The 24,607-nt window shown below is 43.9% G+C and overlaps 1 protein-coding gene across 4 annotated transcripts in view; it reads left to right on the forward strand.

Moving 5' to 3' along the window:
* LOC141144605 (epidermal growth factor receptor-like) overlaps positions 1-24,607 on the forward strand; it is a 285,658-nt gene that overhangs the window by 64,769 nt on the left and 196,282 nt on the right. Inside the window, exon 1 of one of the 4 annotated variants that reach the window (XM_073630456.1) lies at positions 1,514-1,887. The exons of 1 other annotated variant lie outside the window; for it this stretch is intronic. In XM_073630456.1, the coding sequence (XP_073486557.1) occupies positions 1,788-1,887 (100 nt within the window). In that variant the 5' untranslated portion in view covers positions 1,514-1,787. Of the gene's footprint in view, positions 1-1,513; positions 1,888-24,607 lie in introns of those variants that run through there. 2 more of the 4 variants (XM_073630458.1, XM_073630455.1) reach the window with 2 other exon arrangements.

Below are 24,607 nucleotides of genomic sequence, written 5' to 3' on the forward strand. Positions count from 1 at the left end.
GTCTGATGAAACAAAGATTGAACTCTTTGGCCTGAATGGCAAGGGTCATGTCTGGAGGAAACCAGGCACCGCTCATCACCTGGCCAATACCATTCCTACAGTGAAGCATGGTGGTGGCAGCATTATGCTTTAGGGATGTTTTTCAGTGGCAGGAACTGGCAGACTAGTCAGGATTGAGGGAAAGATGAATGCAGCAATGTATAGAGACATCCTTGAAGAAAACCTGCTCCAGATCGCTCTGGACCTCAGACTGGGGCGAAGGTTCATGTTCCAACAGGACAACGACTCTAAGCACACAGCCATGATAACAAAGGACAACTCTGTGAATGTCCTTGAGTGGCCCAGCCAGAGCCCAGACTTGAACCCGATTAAACATCTCTGGAGAGATCTGAAAATGGCTGTGCACTGACGCTCCCCATCCAACCTGATGGAGCTTGAGTGGTCCTGCAAAGAAGAATGGGAGAAACTGCCCAAAAATAGGCATACCAAGCTTGTTGCATCATACTCAAATAGCCTTGAGGCTGTAATTGGTGACAAAGGTGCTTCAACAAAATATTGAGTAAAGGCTGTGAATACTTATGTACATTGGATTTTTAATTTTTTTATTTTTAATAAATTTGCAAAGATTTCAAACAAACCTCTTTCAAATTGTCATTATGAGGTATTGTTTGTAGAATTTTGAGGAAAATAATGAATTTAATCCATTTTGGAATACGGCTGTAACATAACAAAATGTGGCAAAAATGAAGCACTGTGAATACTTTCCGGATGCACTGTATATTTAAACAACACTAATCTTACTGTTCTGTACTGTTCTGCACTTTTAGCATACAGTGTATTTGTTTTCTACAACATCATTTATTTTTTTTTCACAGTAAGCTATCTTATTCTATTACACATTGAAAATAGGGGGCATTGGAGGACATGCTGACTTGTCATCAAATATTTGATCAATGACCAACCTCAGTGTTTCTCAAATGACCAAAGGGTGACAGTGCGGAAACCTATGAAATAAATATGTTAGTCATAATACACATATGGTCAAGTTGAGGGGGGGGGCTAGGAATTTGGTAAGGATAGTGGAAAGGGACACACCTCTCTGCGACAAGCCAGGTTTTCCAATTCTCTGCATACTGTGATTAGACCAGGCTGAAACTGGAACATTTTACAACTTCTAGACTCTGAACTGGCAGTGGTAGAAACCACTTTTCATTCCAGAGATCAGAAAGGCTCAAGGTCGATGGATAGGCTGCTCACTCTTTACCAAAATACGATCACCAGTGGGAATATTTTTGAATACTTCATTTATATCTGAGTCTTAACAGGGATTTCATTAAAAAAAATATTTGAAGGGTCAATCCACACCAATCTGTTATTTTAGGTGGTTATGGATGCTGCAGTGTTAAACTACCTAAAATATTTTTATCAGACTCTGTGTTTCCAAAGATATCTATTGTTGCCAAGACTGCTTCCCTGCTGCAGAAATTATATGGGTATCATCTTTTTACTTTTGAATTTATTTTGTATTTCTACGAATGTGAAGGTGTGGCTACACCCTTAGGTGGGTGGAACACCCACATCTGCAAGGTGGATGGATCCCAGAGCCTTGAACTCTGTCAAGGGCGGACTCATGACTGCAGGTTCCAGGAGGTATAAGACACCCGGAGGTAGCTCAACAAAGCAAATTTCATCTTCAACTGAAGCATCACATTTTGGATAGACTAAGCCTTTAATACAGTGACGAGTACTTAAGACCTTCATATATACAGGCCAGCTTCAAAATCACCATGAAAGAAACTAGACCAACCCTGTGGCTGAGGTGGACTTGTCTAATCCTATTCTTCTTGTTTATAAGCCAGACCATTGCAGTTCAAAAAGAAAAGAGAGGTAAGGAGAAATCTTGTGATTTCTATGGTTATACTATATAATTATCTTTTTTTGTTGCATTCTAGATAATAACAGTAATGTTTAATATGCAATGTGATCAGGTTTCTTTATCTGTTTATGTCACTTAGACATGTGCAATTCGTTTCGGTCTGAATATAAATGCGGACGAATTTTAGGTTATTCGGATGTATCTGAATAAAAAAAATAAATAAATAAATAAATAAATAAAATAAAAATTTTGTTGAAATTTAGTTTTGTTTATTAATTTCCAAATTTTCGGTACAATTAGAATTCGAATCATTCGAGATAATAACAGTAATGTTTAATATGCAATGTGATCAGGTTTCTTTATCTGTTTATGTCACATAGACATGTGCAATTCGTTTTGGTCTGAATATAAACGCGGACGAATTTTAGGTTATTCGGATGTATCTGAATCTCTGAATAAAAAATAAAAAAATAAATAAAAATAAATAATAAAAAAATAAAATAAAAATTTAGTTGAAATTAGTTTTGTTTATTAATTTCCAAATTTTCGGTACGATTAGAATTCGGATCATTCGAAAAATGATCGACCGATTTGAATTCTGTGTGAAAAATAGCTAGTTGTTAAGGATCGGGCCGAGAAGCTGGCCGCCGCGTCCTTAACAACTGATGACTCATCAGCTGTCGGCGGGTTTGCCCGCAAAGAGCTGAAATGTAAACAAAAGAATGTCGACAATAGAAAATTCTGGAAAAAAAACAAAGTGCCGCCCCCCCCCTCAATCTATACCAGGCCCTTCGGGTCTGGTATGAATTTTAAGGGGAACCCCATGCCAAAATGAAAAAAAAAAAAAAAACGCTTGGTGTCCCATAACAGACCCTTATCCGAGAATGCAGCCCGGCAGGCCAGAAAAGGAGAGGGGACAAGTGAGCATACCTGGCCACATGCCCTCAACATGGGGGGGTGCTAAGGCAGAGCCCCCCCACCTCAAATCACCCAAAGGGCCTGGTATGGATGAGGGGGAACCCCACGCTGTTTTTTCTCTGACTTTGTTTATTGCCGGCATTCTTTTGTTTACATTTCAGCAAGGAAGCCCACTGACAGCTGATGAGTTATCGGTTGTTAACCCTTTCAGCCCTGGAAGAATTTACCTCCTTCCTGACCAGAGCACTTTTTGCGATACGGCACTGCGCCGCTTTAATTGACAATTGCGCAGTCGTGCAATGTTGCACCCAAACAAAATTGACGTCCTTTTTTCCCCACAAATAGAGCTTTCTTTTGGTGGTATTTAATCACCTCTGTAGTTTTTATTTTTTGCGCTATAAACAATAAAAGAGCGACAATTTTGAAAAAAAAGCAAAATTTTTTGCTTTTTGCTATAATAAATATCCCCAAAAAAATATAAAAAAACTAATTTCTTTCTCAGTTTAGGCCGATATGTATTCTTCTACATATTTTTGTTAAAAAAAAATCGCAATAAGCGTAAATTGATTGGTTTGTGCAAAAGTTATAGCGTCTACAAAATAGGGGATAGATTTATGGCATTTTTAGTATTATTTTTTTTTTATTAGTAATGGCGGCGATCTGCAATTTTTATCATGACTGTGACATTATGGCGGACACATTGGACATTTTTGACACTATTTTGGGACCATTGTCATTTATATAGCGATCAGTGCTATAAAAATGCACTGATTACTGTGTAAATGACACTGGCAGTGAAGGGGTTAAACAATAGGGGGCGTTCAAGGGGTTAACTTGCAGTTCACAACTTTCAATGCTTATGGCTCCTGCTCTCTGTGCTACTTCCCTAACATTCACAGGAAAGATTTCTGTTTATTAAGAATTTTCTTGGAAAGTAAGCATACAAAAAACATAGGCGGTCACGCAGTACAATACCACCAAGAAGAGTTAGGCCTTGCAGGGCCAGAAGTTATTACAACCATGAACCTATGTCCTTAGATAACAGATGCCAACTATACTACTAACTATAACACCCCCCCCTTCCCATGTAACCTTACCCCCTTGTACCCAGAAAATCTACAGGTATGTGCATACTGAGTTCTCTCATATTTAGGACACAAAAGCAAAACGTGGTGCAATCGCAAAATACATTAGAACAGAAAGGCATAAGGACTACATACAAAAAAAAACAAAACTCCCTCAGGGCATATGGAGAAAATCTGAATTGGAGAGATAGGGCACATAATAAAAGTTTCAACTTTCACTCCAGTAGCTACCATGTTGACATTCCTCTGTCTTGCTCTTAATCCTTCATCCACACGGCTGTAGAGTTGATTATAAAGTGAGTATATCTGCCTTTAGGAATACCAGGCTAGGGAAACATATATGTAGAACATAGAGGCTACCCCACTGTAGAGGAGGATGATAACCAAGCCTGCCACACCTTATCGAATTTCTTAGTACTTCCCATTGAGGGATATGTGGCCCCAATATATAATCAGCAGGTGAAAAAGAGCAGCGGCAGCATTCGGCGGAGCAGGTAGGGTATATCCTTGCCAACCAAGCCTGGGTAAAATAAATTTTGTGCAGAAATTTTAAATGAATTAGCCTATTTCTAACCGATACCAAGTGTTGGAATAGATGGTCCCACATCTTGTCCCGATCTTCTCCTTGGATATCTGGAACATCAGACCCCTATTTCTCTCTACACCTTACCACCGCCAGGAGTGATCTCCTAGGACAGCGCAGTCTTAAACTTCAGCTCCCCTGTGTCAGTAAGTAACAGCTGCAGGGGAAAGGAGAGAATGCCAACAACAGCTGGGCCAAGGGAGCCTATGGGTGACATAACGTCTCCCTTAATTCACAGTTGTTGAGAACTGCCTCACACAGGGAAGCCGGAGCTGCAGGATCATGTGACTGGACCAGACTGGATTTAAAAAGGTAAGTATACATGTAGCACAGCGCCCTAGAGGACTGCTGAGAATTACCTGCTCACCTGCACTGCTATGGCCAAGTGAACCTTCCAACCCACCTGACACTCTGGGTTCAGACATCCTTGCAGCACTGTGTGGCAATATTCAAACAACTCATTGTAATTAGGTTCTGGAGATATTTTATTTGAACCAAATAAAAGGAAAAGTTGTTACAAAGAGGAAGTAAAAAATCTGCTGAGTTTTAAGCAACAGCAGCAACTCAGCAGAAGAATTCCTCCCAAAGGCACAAGACAAAGTTTAACAACAACAATACTATATACATATATGTACACTTCCTTTAGATATACTGTCACCCCCTAGTGGATGCTTCAGCTAACTGCCTTTACTGCCACACTATGAAATATTGAAACCTTCTTGCCTGCACGCTATCCTAGAAAGGGAGAGCGGGTCTAGAGAAGAGTAATATAGGGGCCTTTCTATAAGTGATGGCAATAAAGTCCACATTGCAGATCTGATGTTCTTCACCGGCTAGTCAGAGCTTGTTAACTGTAATCCGTTTGGGTGTGATGGGAATAGTAGATTCCTTGTATAGAAGAAGCTAAAGGTGTCTGAGCACAGTGTTCGAGTAATGCAGTAACGTGTTCTTGGAGTAAAGATGTCTGTGCAAAGTGTTTCAAAGTAACAGTGGCAAAGAATGGATAAAGGTCGAACAGTTTGCCCTCTCACCAATGACCAGACTATTCTGATGTCTTCTGGACAGGAACTCGTGTAGCGACACTCGTGCAGCGAATCCGCTGTCTCCATCTCCCGATGTAAAGCTGCCACACACACTGACAGGCAGGTGACCAGAGTGGTGCTGGAAAGGATGTCCGACAGCAAACAACAGAGCTAGGCCCCCAAGGCCACAGGTTGGAAGTACGACTCCGCATGGTAGGCCGTGACCTCTCTCTCCCTGTTGCACAGAGAGGTCTGTCTTGCCTCAGGCCCCGCTGAAAGAGAGCGTTCGCACGGGCTTTTGTTGCCTTTACAGCTACTCCCAGCAATCTTCAGATGGCAGCAAGGAACCCAGGGATATATAGTCCTGGCACACAACCGTGCAAAGCAATTATCTGACGGGAGAACTATTCGTCCCACAATCCTTTTATTTGGCACACAAATATGATGTCACTGGATACATTGATCACTAGAGGGACAGGCGATACCTAGGTATGCTAGAAGGATGGTGCTTTATGTTTGTAGTCCATATTGCTACATCCTCCTCCCACGTGAAAGTCTTTGGTCCCTAAAGACAGAGCACAACCTGGAATCACTTTACTGCATTCTGAAAGCTAAACAATTAACCATCTAATAGACTAGAAGTTGCAACAGCTAATAACTGACTTAGTGAAGGGTCCTCTGATAACAGATTATATACATCAACAGGAGAAGAAGTCATATTAAGTTTATGACAGGCCAATAATAAATTAGTGGCCTACCCAGTAGTGTCAGGGGGTGGATCAAGGTCATCCTTTACTAAAGACTCGGTAAAGGAAGCAAGTGATTGACTGGGACGTTGAGTAGTAGATATAAGTTCATCTGAATTTTCTCCAAGAGTGTCATAAGTCAATCTCTTTGGGGGACATATCTTTTGTCTCCACCGAGTATGTATGTCTTCCAGAGACTCGGGTCCCTGTTCTGCTTCCAAAAAACTGCATCCAGTTTCCGGTTCAGGTTTTATTTCCGTCTCTGGCTCTATTTGTGCTTCAGGCTCTGACCCCGGCTCAGGGACTGTCTCTCTCTCTCTCTGTTGTATTAGTAGGAGGGATGAGATTATCAGCCATATCAGACACTTCACGAGGTTTCAGCTTGACCTCCTCATTTACCTTAAGTGGGTAGGGAGCTACCACCTCAGTGTCAGGAAAGTGGGAGTCTGTCCCTGGACAGCCTTCTTCTTCAGCATCAGGAACAATGGAATCATCTTCCAACCCACAGCCAGTCCAAAAGGTAATTCCTCATCATCACTTTCATCTTCCGGAAGTGCAGGTGGACAGGTTTTCCTGACCCTAGGCCTCAACATTGGGGACTGATATGTCTCTGGGCAAGGGGCTGAGGGTACTCGCACAGCCTCCGAAATGGGCAGCAAATTATTTTGATGCCAAGTCTTGAGGGGGCCAGTCTTCCCTTTCGGCCGAATATGATTCACAGGGAGTCCAGGCAGCTGTTTGCAAGCAATGTAGGGTTGGGAGCTCCACCTGTTTCCCTGGCACCCCTAGATTATGCAACAACACTCGATCCCCAGGCTGCAGATCCTGGACCCCCACTTTGAGATCAAAGTTCTTTTTATCTCTTTGTTCTCTGGTGGAGGCTTCTTTGGCTTTCTCATAAGCCACCTTTTAAGTTCTTCAGGAGCCTGTCGACATATCCCCTATAGGAGGCTTGAGAGGTGTGATCTATTGATGTTCCGAACGCTAAGTCTATGGGTAAGCGAGCATCTCTCCCGAACATCAATCTATAGGGGGAATACCCGGTAGAATCATTTGAGGTACTATTGTAGGCATAACCTATTGCAGCGATATGGTCTCCCCAGTGCTGTTTCTTCTCTAATGGGAGGGTTCCCAGCATGTTCAACCGAGTGCGGATGAAATGCTCAGGTTGTGGATCCCCTTAGGGGTAGTAAGGAGCCATTCTGGATTTCTTTATGTTTAATAGTTCACATAGTCTGCGGACCAATTTGCTCTCAAAGTCCCCACCTTGATCTAAGTGTAGGTGCTGAGGCAACCCATAATGGACGAAGAACTTCTTCACTAGTGTCTTGGTCACTGTACTGGCTTGTTGATCCCTGGTGGGGAAAGCCTGGGCATATCGGGTGAAATGATCTGTCACAACCAGGACATTACTACTTCCGCTCAGATCAGATTCCAGGCACAAGAAATCAATGCACACCAACTCCATTGGTCCTTGGCTTTGTAGATGGCCCATTGGGGCTACCCTGCCGGGTAGAGTTTTTCTCTGGATGCACCGGACACAAGAGCGGCAGTAGCTTTCCACCTCTGTTCTCATGGATGGCCAGTAAAAACAATCCCTGACCAGTTTGAAAGTTCTACCTGGGCTTAAGTGACCATGATCATCATGGAGAGCGGTTAGGACAGTTAAACAATGTTTTTCAGGAAGGAACAGCTGGCTCACACCTTCTGCCTCTTCAGAGGGACCTCTCCGATATATGATCCCCTCTTCAACTTTATTCATTGCCATTCTCTATGACACACCTTGGCTCTCTCAATGGGGCTATTCATCAATATTTGAGGGTCTTTATTTGATAGTGACTTCCTTATTAGATCCCCTAGTGCAGGGATATGCAATTAACGGACCTCCAGCTGTTGCAGAACTACAAGTCCCATGAGGCATAGCAAGACTCTGACAACCACAAGCATGACATCCAGAGGCGGAGGCATGGTGGGACTTGTAGTTTTGCAACAGCTGGAGGTCCGCTAATTGCATATCCCTGCCCTAGTGGATCTTCCCGCTGATCCCTCCTCATGTCCTCCTTAGTCAATTAAGGCAGTTCTTGGCTGCGTACTTGGGTCGAATTGCAGTAGTGCTTTGGTACTCCCGCAGGGGTGACTCCTGCTGCTTCAGCCCCTATGGCTCCCCTGTATTTATATTCCACTCCCTTACACACAGCCTGTACTCCTTCAGGGGGTAAATTAACCCAACTCTTCTGACCATTCTGGGTGAAATGAGGTCTTCGGGGAAGAGCGTCAGCGTCTCTATTTCCCACTCCCAGTCGATATTTCAAACCTGATTGAAACTTGAAAAATATTGGAAGGTCTTGCGAGCCACAAATGGGTTAATGCCTCTAGAGTGAATTTCCTAATGAAGGCAAGCTGCAAACACTAATCACGTTTCATATCCGTGTGTGTAACAAAATTAATCAAAAATTGTGTTTGCGCTAAACCAAGAATAAATAATAAAAATTGTGAAAAAAGCAAATATGAGTATTAAAGAATGCAAATAATAAATATAACAATCATACGTGCTATCAATCTGTGATACATAATCAAGGTGCAACATGCATAAAATACAAAATCCAAGTGCTCATAGAAGTATCAAAAGTGTATTCACTTCTCCAATAAAGTGATATGCAAAGTTCATAAAGTTCATAAATAGCAAACGCAAAGTTCATAAATAGTAAAATTCAAAGTGCATAGATATAATGTCCATTATAAGTGATATCCATCGTGCTCATCCAAAATAGTGTGTACAGGGATATAAAGCATGCTTCAGTGCTCTCCAGTGACCCCCAACAGCATATGCGCTCACCTCTGAGCGTGTGACACAGTAACTAAACTATGTCTAAACACGCATGGGAGCCACTCCTGGGCTCTAAAAGGTATGCAGGCGCTGACCTCCAACTTGCTCAGATAGCATCACGATTCATAAAATAAGAAAAAAGAAACTCCATAGTGTAATATATCCAACAATTTATTGTAAAATAAACACTTCCCCTCATAGGGGTGCTCACATTGTATAGGTGCGTAAGTGCACCATCCTATTCAAGGCTATAACATATAAGGAACACTGGTACGGCATGCGGTGTGGTGTGTTTTTCTCATCTGCTCCTCCGTGCTGACAGCTCAGTCCTGGCCCATCCCCTATGTGTATTCGGCACAGGGATCACGTGCCTTCATCAGGGGGATCTGATTGGACGGACGCTCTATGCTCAAGATATACTGACGGCGGCCATTTTTCCTTAGACCGCAGACAAAACTAGTAACTGGCTACAGCTGTATTCACCTATGCTAATACATTTAACTCAAAAATCAGCTGTGAACATCGTATTTACTGACCAAAGCTTTGTTATAAACACCCCGCTGATATAGCTGGGTTTGGGAGTAAAATGCAAACATGTGTTAGACAAGTTATAAAATTACAATTTAACCCAGGACGGAGCCATACTATTCCAAAAACACCACAGCGCACCTCATACTTATAAACAGCAACAATCTATTCTGACGTGTTAAGCCTAATAATTAACCACAAAAAATTACAATGTAATAATAATACCAATAAAATTAAATAAAATAAAAATAAAAGATTATATAAAAAATGTTATAAAAAATATTCTTAAAATTATCATATCCAGATACATCTCAAATAGACTAGAAATATAATATGCATATATCTCAATGCTGGGTCCCGAAATACATTATGTACACCATCCCCTGGGGGTCCCTACATTACTTACACTTTATTAAAACCTAATCAACTCCCATACAGCGGGTGGACCCCTATCCGGTGCATAAATATAGAAATATAAAACTATAAAAACAATCTAAAAACGAAGACCAGGGAACATGTATATATTCATATATGCCATATTAGAAATATATGGGGAGTGTTAATGGCGGTATATGAAAAAACATGCAAAGAAATAAAAAAATTGATTGATCGATTATAGCGAGATCTATATGGACCAAGCATAAGGGCTACTAGACTCCTTCATGAATACTGACGACTTTAGTTCAGCCAGCTGCTCTCGAAGATCCTCCAAGTCGCTCAAGGGGACTTGCCTTGCCCTCTCTCGAAATGGCTTATCTTCAGTCAGTCAAAATTGATGTTGAGAGCTCTTAGCACAGCCCACATCGAAGTCATTCTTGGAGAACATTTTCTCTTATCGAGCAATCTAGGCTTTAATCCTTTCCTTCTAAGCAGGAGGAAGTCTTGGGCAGCAGACAGTGGTGCTTCTTCCATCTCCCTTCTGGGCTACCTCATTCCTTGCTACCGGAGTGGCAGTACTCACTTTTCCGATCACCATTCGGGGCTTTAGGCTGATTGGATGGCTAGTGATATTCCACACACTGACAGGAATTCGTCCTCCGCTTCTTAACAAGGCCCGAGTGGGTACAATCTCCGGAACCAGTTCTATCCCAACCTCTTCTTCTGTGGGATCCGCTTCTACCACCACGTATGGACCCAGCTGGTCCCAAGACAACTTGACTGTGGCTTTAAGACGGGCCCTTTCTTCAGGTTGCTGTACGCTCTCTTAGGTGTCCAGTCGCCACAATCTTCCCACTCCTTCCACAGGTGCCTTCTTTTCTTGCAACACCCTCTGGAATGCTTGTCTCAACTGGGGGTGAATTTTCCCAACAGGAGCACCCTCTAAGGCCAAGGGAGTGAGTAGCCTTCTCACTAGGTTGGTGTTAGTGCCTTTCAGTAGGGAATTTCGGCTAGCTCCAGGCGGTTGGAGGCATACGACAGCCAAGGTGTCAAAGGTTTCTGGTCTTCCTGCTAGAATAGAGTCAAAGGTTATTTTAATGGGTATGTAACCATGATAAGTGCACTTTTGGGTCCCGATACCCTATTTCTAGCTCGTCAAGTTTGCACAAAGGTATGTGCTTCAAGTACTTGGTAAAAGTCTCACTTGGTCACTTGGGCTCCAGTATCCAGCAGTGCTTGTGTATAGATGCCCTCTACCTGTACTGATACTATAGGGGAAGGCCCCACTAAGTTCTTGGGTAGATTTCCCACAGGTGACCCTATGGTTTGTGCTCTAAAGGGCCTCGTTGGAGGTGGGGATTTGGTTTAACTGCTCGTTTAGCAAGGTGTTCATTGATTTCCTGTTCCTGTCTTCCATTCTCTGAGGGTTTTATTTTTGTAGCATGCTTAGGCACCGGAGGATTAGAGAGGACTGGGAGTGCAGTTTTCCCTTGGGACTCTCAACTAGCTCCTTCACTGAGGTCCCTTGAAGTTTCCAGCCGGCTTTGGAAAGAGCAATTTCTGTAAAGCCCTTAGGACTTTGTTGAGGGGTTGAGGACTGACGCCAGATTTGGGGCACTTCCGACCTCTCCACATCCGTAACATCTCCTTTCTCGCTCTAGGTACAGTTTTTGTTCACTTTCACAAGTCCCTTGCTCCTGAACTTTTGCTTGGGTCTCCATCACTCGCGTCAGAGCATGATACATTTGAGTTTGAGCCTGAGCCACCTGTGCCTTCAGTTCTGTTGGCCTGAGTTCTGCAACTGGCTTATCGATATCAGGGAGGGCCGGTCCCTTTGGCTCAGACTCAGTCCCACTATCTTCATCGGAGAACTCTATTTCTGCATGGATGGGACGGGCCACCACTTTCTCTTTGTTCCCAGTAGCAGAATTCAAGTCTCTTGATCCTTTACTCTTCTCTTCCAACAGAGCCTCTTCGTCTCGAACCTCCCTTATCGACTCAGGATAGGTAGGTACCACCTGAGCTCTTTTCAGCAATAATTTCAACACAATAGGATGATTGGGCCGTGCCCCGTGCAAAACCCGATCCAGACGGGCCTGATCAACATCTTTAGGGTCAAGGCCCTTCTTGAGGATGATTTGATGTAGCATCCGGTCTACTTGGGAGATGTATTCGGACAGACTCTCCCCCCTCTGCTGGTGAGTGTGGTTGAACTTATACATCAAATCAGCAGTAGTTTCAACTCTTCCGAAAACAGCACACAAAGCATCGATGTAGTCCATGGCAACACAAGTCCTCTTGCCCATCCTCAGGTTAGGGATTACATCGGCCGCTGGGCCTCGAAGGCTCTCACTAAGCCGTTATCATTTCACAGCCTCTGAAACACTCCACTCTTCCATAGCCTGTAAAGCCTGGCTCATCCATGTTTCAAACTTGTCTTCTCCCACAGGAATCCGGTAATTGTCCTGAGAAAAATCTAAGTCTTCGATAACTGATTAACATTCCCAGACTCATTCTTCACCAGACTACCGACTAAACGACTCATATCTGTGTAGAAATAGAGAGGAGGGGCACTGGCCCCTTGTGAGTTGGCTCCCACAAGTACAGGACTTTTCTCGTGAGTTTTGTCAAGAGTGGCTTCTCGGTCTGTCCTCTCTTCAACTTGAGTGGGAACACCCTTGCAGTCACTTCTTCTGTCAGATGACCTCTTCCACCTGAAAGCACACTGGCACCTCTTCCTGCCATTCTATCAGTGCCCTGACTTAATCCAACTCCTCTTAAGCTTCAGTCTCCACCAGGTAGGCCTGGTGCCAGAGTTCTCAGCCACCTTCTGATCTCCCTCTCGGTGTGCTCATTTCCCGAGATCTCCAGAGCGTTGCTTCTGTCAGTTGGGGTCCCATGATTTCTACCCCAAGCAACCGCAGCCATAGATGCAGCTTCCCACGCAGATTGCGGCTCCAATCTAGGTTGACTAGGGCCAGCTGCAGATAGCATCCCGGATGAGTACCCGAATGTAGCACAGCCCCTGCTGAGAATTACCTGCTCATCTGCACGGCCATGACCTAGTGAACCTTCTGTCAGGACTGGGCTCAGCCCTTCCTTCTCTGGGCTGGCCGCTCAGCTGTCGGCTAATTGCCAGCTCCTATCTCTCCACAGTTACTCAGCTGTTGCTGATATCCTGCTCGTCAGTCCTGCCTTAAGCCGTCCAGTCCAGAGGAGCTCTGTCTTCACCTTAGTCAACATCACAGAGACGCTCTCTTGCATTCCTGTTTAAAGACTTGCTTGGCTTATATCCCTTCTGGCTTCAGATCCTGCTTGCTGTTTTACTACGCTCATCTCCCTGACATTTGGCTTGTCTGACTATCCGTTCCAGTTCATGAACTCTGGCTATGTTTTGACTACATTTGTTCTATTTACTTTTATTATTAAACAAGTGTGATTTAACTGTACTTCTGTCTCGGTCCGATTTCATGGTTTCTGACACCTTCTAACCCACCTGACCCTCTGGGTTCAGACATCTTCCAGCACTGCACTGTATGGCAATAATCAAACAACTCAGGGTTATTAGGTTCTGGAGATATTTTACCAAACAAAATAAAAGGAAAACTTGTTACAAAGAGGAAGTAACACATCTGCTGAGTTTTAAGCAACAGCGCCAACTTAGCAGAAGAATTCCTCCCAAAGGCACAAGACAAAGTTTAACAACGAAAATACTATATACATATATGTACACTTCCTTTAGATATACTGTCACCCCCTAGTGGATGCTTCAGCTAACTGCTTATACTGCCAAACTATGAAAGATAGAATCTGGCCTGCCTACACGCTATCTTATGCCGCGTACACACGAACGGACTTTTCGACCAGACTGGTCCGACGGACCGAATCCAGCGGACAATTTGACCGTCTGTGGGCTCCATCGGACCTGCAGCGGACTTTTTCGGTCTAAAATCTGACGGACTTTAGATTTGGAACATGTTTCAAATTTGTCAGACGGACTCGAGTCCGGTCGAAAAATCCGCTCGTCTGTATGCTAGTCCGACAGACGAAAACCGACGCTAGGGCAGCTATTGGCTACTGGCTATGAACTTCCTTATATTAGTCCGGTTGTACGCCATCACGTACGAATCCGTCGGACTTTGGTGTGATCGTGTGTAGGTAAGTCCGTTCGTTAGAAAGTCCGTCGGAAGTCCGTCAAAAGTCTGTCGGAAAGACTGTCAGACCTTTGTTGCCGAAAAGTCCGCCCGTGTGTACAGGGCATTAGGAAGGGAGAGCGGGTCTGAGGAAGAGTAATAGAGGGACCTTTCTATAAGTGATGGCAATAAAGTCCACGTTGCAGATCTGATGTTCTTCACCCGCTAGTCGGAGCTTGTTAACTGTAATCCGTTGGGTGTGATGGGAATAGTAGATTCCTTGTATAGAAGAAGCTAAGCAGTGTCTGAGCACAGTGTTCAAGTAATGCAGTAAAGTGTTCTTGGAATAAAGATGTCTGTGCAAAGTGTCTCAATGTAACAGTGGCAAAGAATGGATAAAGGTCGAGCAATTTGCCCTTTCACCAACGACCAGAACGTTCTGGTGTCTCCCGGACAGGAACTAATGTAGCGACACTCGTGCAGCAGATCCGCTGTCTCGATCTCCCGACCTGAATCTGCCACACACACCAACAGGCAGGTGACCGGAGTGGTGCTGGAAAGGATGTCCGACAGCGAACAACAGAGCTAGGCCCCTAAGGCCATGGGTTGGAAGTATGACCCCGTATGGTAGGCCGCAACCTCTCTCTCCCTGTTGCACAGAGAGGTCTGTCTTGCATCAGGCCCTGCTGGAAAAGAGCGTCCGCGCGGGCTTTTGTTGCTTTTATATCTACTCCCAGCAATCTTCAGATGGCAGCAAGGAACCCTGGGATATGTAGTCCTGGCACACAATCATACAAAGCAATTATCTGACGGGAGAACTATTCGTCCCACAATCCTTTTATTTGGCACACAAATATGATGTCACTGTATACATTGACCACTAGAGGGACAGGCGATACCTAGAAATGCTAGAAGGTATGGCGCTTTATGTTTGTAGTCCATATTGCTACATACAGATCTTTTTTACACAGGATAAGCAGGATAGGTAGGATGAAGGTGAAGGGAATGTTTTTAAGAATAGTTAGTGTTAGCTTTTTTTCCTCTGGGCTCAGTTTACTCACTAAGAGGCCTAATGAAGCTTCAACCCAGGCTAACAGAAGATCTCTCTGTGCAGGGCTTGTTTCCACAAAACAACATAGCCTCCTGAATATTTAATGCACAGTTATTTCTGATTCTGCACTGGGACAGTGCTTTTTCTGTCCCAGCCTTTTCTGCTGGACTGGTTCGCTCAGTCTCCAGACTGAACCCTACAATTTTATCAGGCATTGGTCTGGTTCAGGTGCCTGTGTATTTAGACCTGACAGGCCCAGACACATGCTCCCTGCAGCCGAAATAGCTTCCACAGGTGAACTCTAATGCCCCGTACACACGGTCGGATTTTCCGATGGACAATGTTCGATCGGAGCGTGTTGTCGGAAATTCCGACCGTGTGTGGGCGCCATCGGACATTTTCCATCGGATTTTCCGACACACAAAGTTGGAGAGCAGGAGATAAAATTTTCCGACAACAAAATCCAATCGCGTCAATTCCGACCGTGTGTGGCCTGTTCCGACGCACAAAGTGCCACGCATGCTCAGAAGAAATTCCGACACGGGACAGCTCGTTCTGGTAAACTTAGCGTTTGCAATGGATACAGCACTTTCGTCACGCTACAATGTTAAAAATGGTTTAATACAGCACACTCTCTTCTTCTTTATAATGTGACAAGAATTAAGTAGTTTTGCTGCTCATATTCACACACACTTCTCACAAACTTTTATTTGTGTTTTTTTAGTGGGATTCCCTGAATATATTGTTATTAGTTGTCACATCTGACAGTTTTATATTTTTTATTTTTTTTTTTTTTTTGGATTTTCAGCCTTTTTTTTTTCTTTAATGTTTGGATTTTTTCCAAGGCTGATCTTTGTTCAATGTTATTTTTATTTTTAATCCAGAATATTTTTGTCTGTGTTTTGTGTGTCAAGTTACCCCAACACCATTGATATCTTGTATTATTTAATCTCAAGGAGATTGTTTGTTTGTTGTTGGTGTCCCTTGTTCATTTCACATTGTATATTTGAAATGTACCTGAACCCTCACAAACAAACTGTCATTTTTGAAGTAAAACACATAGGAGAGTATAATTCAAAACAAAAATCCTTTATTAAGGGATCAGAACCAAACAAAGAGGAAGGCAACACTGGATCAACAGGAGAAATTAGCGAAGCCTGGGACCCCCATGGCAGACATCAATTCTTCAACATCAAAATTGGTGACCTGAGGAGTCCATATGTAAGGGAGGGCAGTCTGGTCCAGAATTCACAGAGATCCAGATAGCAGCAGATGACATCTGTGTCCCCAGGCTGTGGTACCACAAGAGGCTGCATCTTTTGGCCGACCAGACTGAATCCAGGGCAATCACTGTCTGGTCTTCCTTCCACACTTCCTTCCGGGCTGTGGCTGTGCAGTTGGAGATGTGGCAGGAGGAGGAGTAGGACCTGGAGGAGGAGGAGGACTGGGGGGACCTGGAGGAGGACTGGGATGACCTGGAGGAGAGGGAGGAGGAGGACCATCCCAAAGATGTGTGTGAGGTGTAATTTGGCCCCTCATACCTTTCTCCAGAGCCTCCGATATGAGGGCCTCACACAAGACTTTTTGGCCCTCCTCCATCCTCTGCATTTTATAGGCTATGAAGGTAGCAATGTTCTCCTCCATGGTGTGGGGTGCTCCCAGGACCTCTGTAGCCCTCCAAAAGAATGCTATAGCAGCCTCCTCTAGGGTACTCCTCCTACTGCCACTTTCTATTTTCAGGGGGGGTGGAGGGACCTTGATATCAGCCAGCCGGCTTGGCCCGGCCACCTCCTGGCTGAGACTTCCCTGTGTATGAAAAAGGGACATAGTTGTAATGTTTTGCATCATCAATCACAATCCTAAATTAGTACTCCCAACTAACATCTAGTTAACATCATTGATTGGACAAGCAGAAATATTTAGAGGAATGCTATACCTGGCTCAATCTGGGCTTCTCCACATATCGCCTGGAAGGCCCAGGTTGGGCGTCAGAAGCCTCAGCCGTGGGGGAAGGAAGCGTGGAAGGAAGACTTGAGAGGGATGGCCTGGGTTCAGTCTGGCCTGCCAGAAAGTGCAGCCTGTCGTAGTACAACAACCTGGGGACATAGATGTCATCTGCTGCTCCAGATCTCTGTGAATCCAGGACTTTCTTGCGCTCCCTCAGATATGTGCTCCTCAGGCCACCAATGAAAATCTTTAAATAAGTGATGTCTGCCGTGGGGATCACCTGCTTCACAATTTCACACAATTGCTCCAGTGCTGCCTTCCTCTTTGCTTGGTTCTTGAAATGGGGGTGGGTAATCTCCCACAGACAGGGCAGCTCACTTAGCATCTCTACGAATACTGACATGAAGTCATTGTCTTTCATTAAGATATCCATGTTCACTGCAAGACACAACACAAGACAAAGCCTAATGTCAGACAAAACTCTCCTAATCTTGTTACAATATAGGCCTCAATCTAGAAGCAGTATAGGCACAAGTTTGTCTCTTACCTTCGTTCTTACGATCGGCACGTCCAATGCTCCTTCCTCCGCTCACAGATCGTACGTAATACGCACGCGTGTTACGCTTTATACACACTGCGCATGTGTGTAACTCCGCCCGCCCCTGACGTTCTTTCTAGTCTATTCCCCGCCCCTTTTCGTTCGGCGCAGTGGGTGAAGAGCATGATGGCGGAGTTACAGCAGGTGCATGCTAATTCTAGCAACGAGGAGGAGGAGGAAAGGCCGGATCCAGGCACGTCCCGATCCAGAAGGAGACGTTTTAAGGCCACAAATATGTCGTTTGGGGAGATGTTGGAGATGGTCGACATCATGAGGAAGTCTGACTATGACGGAAAATATGGGCCTTACCCCAACCCCAACATCCGAAAGGCCAAGATCATGGCGAAAGTGGTCAGGAGTCTTGAGAGGAATTTCGGGGTACGAAGATCTAAAGATCATCTCAGGAAGCGGTGGTCGGACCTAAGTTGAGAGAGCCAGAGCAGTACCGAAAGATCCGGAGAGTGCTGCAAAAAAGTAAGTAGTTGTGCTGTGTTCCTATTCTTTCTGTCTTTATTCCGTTCGTTCTGCTCCATATGCTTTTATTAATTGTAACGTTTAAAAGGGCAACTTTAATGTTCATGGGCCCATTATTCGTTCGTATCAAACATTTTTCTTTCGGCCTCTAGAACACCATTGTTTAGGCCATATGCATTTTCCCACATTTTTTGGGGCCTACTTGGATGCCAAATATTTGTTTGTGTAGATGGGTTTGTTACTAGAATGAAATGCCAAGGAGAGGACACTGAGCAGCTGTTTTCACATCTGGACACTGGAGCACTAGTGTGGGACCCCAGAACACCATTTTTATTAGGGGGGGCACACAGGTGCTCCAGTGTATACTATAGGGGGGGCTACATCTGTGAAGCTTGTACTAAACAGGTAAAGTATTGCAGCTTGACAAAGGGCAATAAAAAATATACATCTTGGAACTCAGCTAAAATAGACAATTGTACCCCACTTCCAAGCAATGTTTCCTAGTTCTAGTTCTGCCATCAAATTTCTGTGTGCTAAGTATACCATTTTTTTTTTACATAGGGGAGAAAAGACTCGGAGGACACCCCTCATCCCAGGAGACCAGAGACCCCCCACCTATGGAAGAAGGTGAAATACCGCAAACCCAAGAAGCTGAGCAGGAGGAAGAAGAAGATGTGGTGGAGATTGGCACCACAACAGGTGAGTGTCTGCGACCACAGGCTCAGGTAAAAGAGATGGATGGTGGCAGATTTTTGAGACCTTTTTTTTGTTCTTTATCTCTTTTTAGGTGATCGTGATGTGAGGGAGAGAGAACGTTTCACATCTGAAAGTGCCCAGATACTGATCGGGGAGATCATGGGGTGTAATCTCGAATTGCACAACATACAGCAACAAATCAGTGATGTTATTAAAAAAAATAATAACATCATTGATGTTTTGGGGCCAATTTAAACCCCACAAAATCACCTGTTTTATTGTGGTCCAATCTTCCAAAAATTTGTTCAATGTTTAGAAAAGCCAAATTTGGAGGATGCACACAGTGTGCCAACATGTGCTATCTGCCATCATGGGAGATCAATGGACGCGTTTTGGGGGTGCAACCCCTTCCTCAATTATAAAGTCGCGTTGAGGAAGGGCTTGCTCCCCAAAAATACGTCCCTTGATCCCCCCTGATGGCAGATAGCACATGTTGACATTCGTAAATTGGTGTGCATCTTCCAAATTTGGCTTTTCCAGGGGTGATTTACCCCCATCTGAACGCTATATCAAACCCAGTTCCTAAATACTGATGTCTGATATAGCCTTCAGGTTTTACCATATGTGAACTTTGTAAGTTCAAGTTTTTTGGCTTTCTTTTTTTACACAGGCCTGTTTTATCTGAAATGGATATTTCGATTTTTGATAATGCTACTGCAAAAATTGTTATACAACAAACATGTTGGTTTGTTTTAAAAACCTTTCGTAAATGCAGATGTGATTGTGCAGGTATAAAAAAGTGCCTTACTCAAGAATGTGTGGATTATTGTCTCAACACTACAACACTTTTGGGGTGATGTAATTGCTGTTTTATGCAAAAATGGGGGTTATTTCCTAAGGGCAAATACACTTTGCACTACAAGTGCAGGTTCAGTGCAGTTGCAAGTGCACTTGTAGTGAAATGTGTTTTTGCATTTAGGAAGTACCAGCCAACACTGTTTTTTATAAGGTTACCCAATCACGACATTTTCTGCACTCAACACATTTCTGTCAGGGTCAGCTAAAACAAACACAAGCAGTAAATGTCCACAAAGAATTTCTTTTGGTTGTTTTTTATTTGAAAAAGGTTTCACAGATTGTCTGGCATATTGATAGCCCCCCTACCCGCAAAGAACTCCAGGTAGTGTAACCGGACATCACAGGCACTCAGGGAGCGCAAGCCAGGACGGCCACTTTCAAGCGCCGTCAGTGTTGATGGATTTGGGATTCCGGCCTCAGGCCCAACTGAGCCAGCATAGTTGGCTGAATGTTTTCTTAAAAAATTATGGAGAACACAGCAGGCAAGTATTATATGGTTCAGTTTATACTCCGCCATATGGATGGGTGTCAGAAATAATCGGAACCGGCTGGCCAGGATTCCAAATGTGTTCTCCACCACTCTTCGGGCTCTGGCCAGCCGGTAATTAAAAACCCTCTGTTCCGGGGTGAGGGTCCTCATCGGGAATGGCCGCATCAGGTGGTCCCCCAGCGCAAATGCTTCATCAGCAACGAACACAAATGGGAGACCTTCAACATTGTCCTCTGGAGGTGGCAAGTCCAAGCTGCCATTTTGGAGACGCCTGTAGAACTCCGTCTGGGCGATCACTCCACCATCGGACATCCGGCCATTCTTCCCCACGTCCACATACAAGAACTCGTAATTAGCCGACACCACCGCCAACATCACTATACTATTAAACCCCTTGTAATTATAATAGTACGACCCCGAGTTGGGTGGTGGGACGATGTGGACGTGTTTCCCATCAATTGCCCCTCCGCAGTTAGGAAAGTCCCACCGCTGGGCAAAGTGGGAGGCCACAGTCTGCCATTCCTGTGGCGTTGAAGGAAACTGTTGAGGAAAAAACAATAAACATTACTATTTTTTCACAGAAACATGGCAAGCAGATTAGACACAAACATTATGGGGCAACCTCCAGATAGCATTTATTAAAGGGAATTTAACAACAACAAAGTATAAGGTACACCTATCATATTCCCCCTCCCCCCCTCATGGGCCATTTCTAACATTATGGGGGGGGAACTCTTGGACAGGTAACCCTCTTCACTTCATTGAGAGATGAATGCCTAAATACAGGGTATTACTTGGAACAGACCCTCCTTAGTTACACTATTGGCAGACCACTGGACAGGTAAGAAGTGTCATAATAAAAAGATATAAATACACACTGTACACATTTGAGCACATTTGAACATTCTGCTATTACCTATCAAGATAATAATAGTATACAAAAACTTTAAACAGTACCATTGGAAAGTATACAGGCAGGCCCTTGCACTACATGCTTTGGGGAATTCATCCATAAATCTGACCAGTAAAGAGATGGGTATAGTGTGTATGGGTTTGGCAAAGTCAGCAGATAGATGATTGAGGATAGAGAATTGGGATCAGCTGACTTAGCAGTTGGGGGAGGGAGGGTTACAAAAAATTTGGGGACACCACAAAAAAAACCCTCTGGCACTCTGCCTGAATTTAACTAAAAAATAACATTTCCAAACATTTTAGGGGGTGTTTGGGGTAAAGCATTACTATAGAGCTGATAAAATACATTGTTAAGTGACTACATGAGGTGAATATAGGGCAGGAGACACCATGCTGGGGAGGTTATTGAAGGGCAAATATGTATGAAGGACCTAAAATAATAATTACATAAAAATCCAGCATGCATGAGGACAAAGGGGACATTCACAGCATATTCCAATCATGGTAATTAGGGAATGAGGAAAGAAAATACAATATATTATCAAACATTAAATACAATAAAATGTGATATAAAAGGATAAAAATCTTACCTTCATATACTCCTTCTGCAGGACCTGGATGATGGCAGAACAGGTCTCTGGGATAATGATCCTCAGAGCCTGGGGGGAGATGCCTGTCGAGAACTTGAGGTCCTGCAGGCTTCTCCCTGTCGCCAAATACCGCAGGGTAGCGACCAACCTCTGCTCCGCAGTGATGGCTTGCCTGCTGATATAGGGGGTCAGCGAAGCCAACAGACACGGTGAAACACGGGGTCCGTCATCCTGAGAAAGATCCTGAAATCATCAGGATTATTCTCACGGAACTCACAGAGCAAAGGCATATGACAGAACTGGTCACGCTGAAGCAACCAATTCTTGGTCCATGAACTCCTCCCCACCCTGTTCATGGACTGGACTTGTGTCAAGGTCAGGACCCCAACACCAAGCACTCGCACAGCACAAACTCTACGAGGAGTACGCATATGAAACATGGCTAGAAAATGGTCGGCTGCTCAGAACGAAGTAACAGAACACACTGAAGAACAGCAAGGCCTGTGAAGAGCGACCTGAAAACCAGTAACGAACGTACAAGAATACAATGACTACCTAAAGTCACGCGGAACTTGCTTGCACGCTCTGAAGAGCAGATACAAACCCACAAGCACAAACTGAACAGCAGAAAACGATCTGAAAGCCACGAGTCTGAAAAAGCGCGAATCGTCTTTCACCAAACTTTTACTAACACGTGATTAGCAAAAGGAGCCCAAAGGGTGCCGCGCTTGGTTCTGAACCGGCCTTTTCTAGTCTCGTCGTACGTGGTGTACGTGACCGCGTGGTTGTCGATTGGAAATTCCGACAACTTTGTGCGACCGTGTGTAGGCAAAACAAGTTTGAGCCAACATCCATCGGAAAAAATCCTAGGATTTTGTTGTCGGAATGTCCGAACAAAGTCCGACCGTGTGTACGCCCTATAAATCAGTGCAGACTCTTCCAATTTGTGGGCAAAATCCATCTTTCTAATTAGACTCCCAATGTCATCTACTGTGGCCCTTTTGCCCACCTGACCCTGTGAAGTCTGGCTTCACTGCCCCTTAATCCTGGATTTATTTGTTATTGTCCTTGGCTGTAAGTGGACCTGCCATTTGGATTGGATATCAGCAGATGGATTCTCCATTAAAAAGGCATCCTGATAGCAAGTAGTACATTAAATAACCTGACTCTACTTTCTAGTGTTCAGGAAAATTAACAGGATGCCCAACATGTGCTCTGAGATTGTGTGCACTCATAACAGGCAGGGAAGAGACAGAAAGAGACCTGAAACCACTATGATTCTGTATATTAATTCTGGGGCCAATTTAGAGACTTCTGTTGTACCTCTAGCCAGTCATAGAAAGAAGATACAAGTTTCTTCATGCAGACATTTTTGGTTTGATCTCATGACTAACTAATGTTTCAGGTAGTAGGCAAATTCTCTTTTCCAGCAGCTCTCAGTAAGGCAGGTAAGAAAATCTGTCCCATTGACTATATTAGTCCTCTGAGGTAAGCAGACCTGGTAGTGACTGTCTACACTGCTCTCCATTCTATCTTCATTACCAAAACAGCTTAGAGAGAAACTGTATGAACTGTTCTTCCTGCCCACAGGAAGAGAAACAATAATGCGCATTTAATCTACAGTATTATCAGTTCCCTCTATATTGCGGTTAAGCCTCCATCTTTTCTTAAAACTGAATTTTAATTTGCTTATATTTTGCCTTCCTTGGCTCCTTCTTTCCCCCTCATCATGTAATGACCTCTTCTGTTTTAATGACTTACTTTATTTTAGACCCAGTGATGTCATCACTAGGTATCAGACTTTCTCTGTGCAATGCAGGCACATCATTACTGGGAGGGGCTTTATATAGCTTTCTGGAAGCATCATAGCACCCTACCTTCGTACTCCTCTGAAGAACCCTCAGCCTCAAGGCAAGCAGTGGGCTGGCTCTTGGAAGGAAATATGCAAATATCAAAATTCTCTGATGGATGATTGTTGGTCTTAAAGCATGGGTGTTCCTTGACAGGCTGAATTTGCAAACATGCTGCCTTATGTAAAGCTCACATGTGATGTTGAACCTCCATGATTGAAAGAACCGAAATCCAATAAGTCAAAGTGGGTAAAAACGGTAAGACCTGGGGTGAAAGAGCTAGAAGATGTTGGACATCCTCCAGCCAGGAAATGAGGCTTGCTCCAGCTAAGTTACTGAAGCTTCTAATGAACACAAGTTCAGAGTATGCAGTTAAACAAACAATTATTATATTTCAGCTTACCAATGGCGGGATTTGCTTTCTTTCTTCTATTTTCATCTGGTAATTTGGTCACTAAGTCTGTTGTTTTTCAGATGTATCAATTATAGGGACGAGACAAACCATTCAACACAGGGGTAGGGGTGCTTAAAATGTTCAGTTTTATTTATTTATGTAAAACCATTATGCAGAGCAGGATTGCCAACATACCAGATTGAAATTTACTGACACGACACCCAAAATTTACTGGCAAAGCCAATGTTTTACTGGCACTTCCAAAAGTTACAAAATTACATTTTTGAGTGCAAATTTCAATATTTTGGCTACAAACAAGTACAATATGCAATTAGCAATGTGATTAAAGGTAGATATTAGGGCAAAAAACATATTTTTTATTTTATTTTCGATATAGTTACTAATTAGCTCAGGGACAGGACTCTGGAGGGCAAGAAATGGGAATGGGCAGGCACACACACACGAAATTGACTCTCGCAGTGACACTGACAGCAGATGATGTTGACATCTCACCAACACGTCTCTCTCCACGCCAGGTGGTACCTTCAGTCCACTCCAGTCCAAACAGCACTGACAGTGCCGCTCCCGGCTTGCCTTGCTCCTGTGTCGCAGACCCACACATGAGGCTCTGGCTGCTTCGCTTGGCTCCAC

The sequence above is a fragment of the Aquarana catesbeiana genome, linkage group LG05, assembly GCF_042186555.1.
Source record: "Aquarana catesbeiana isolate 2022-GZ linkage group LG05, ASM4218655v1, whole genome shotgun sequence".
Taxonomy (NCBI): Eukaryota; Metazoa; Chordata; class Amphibia; order Anura; family Ranidae; genus Aquarana; species Aquarana catesbeiana.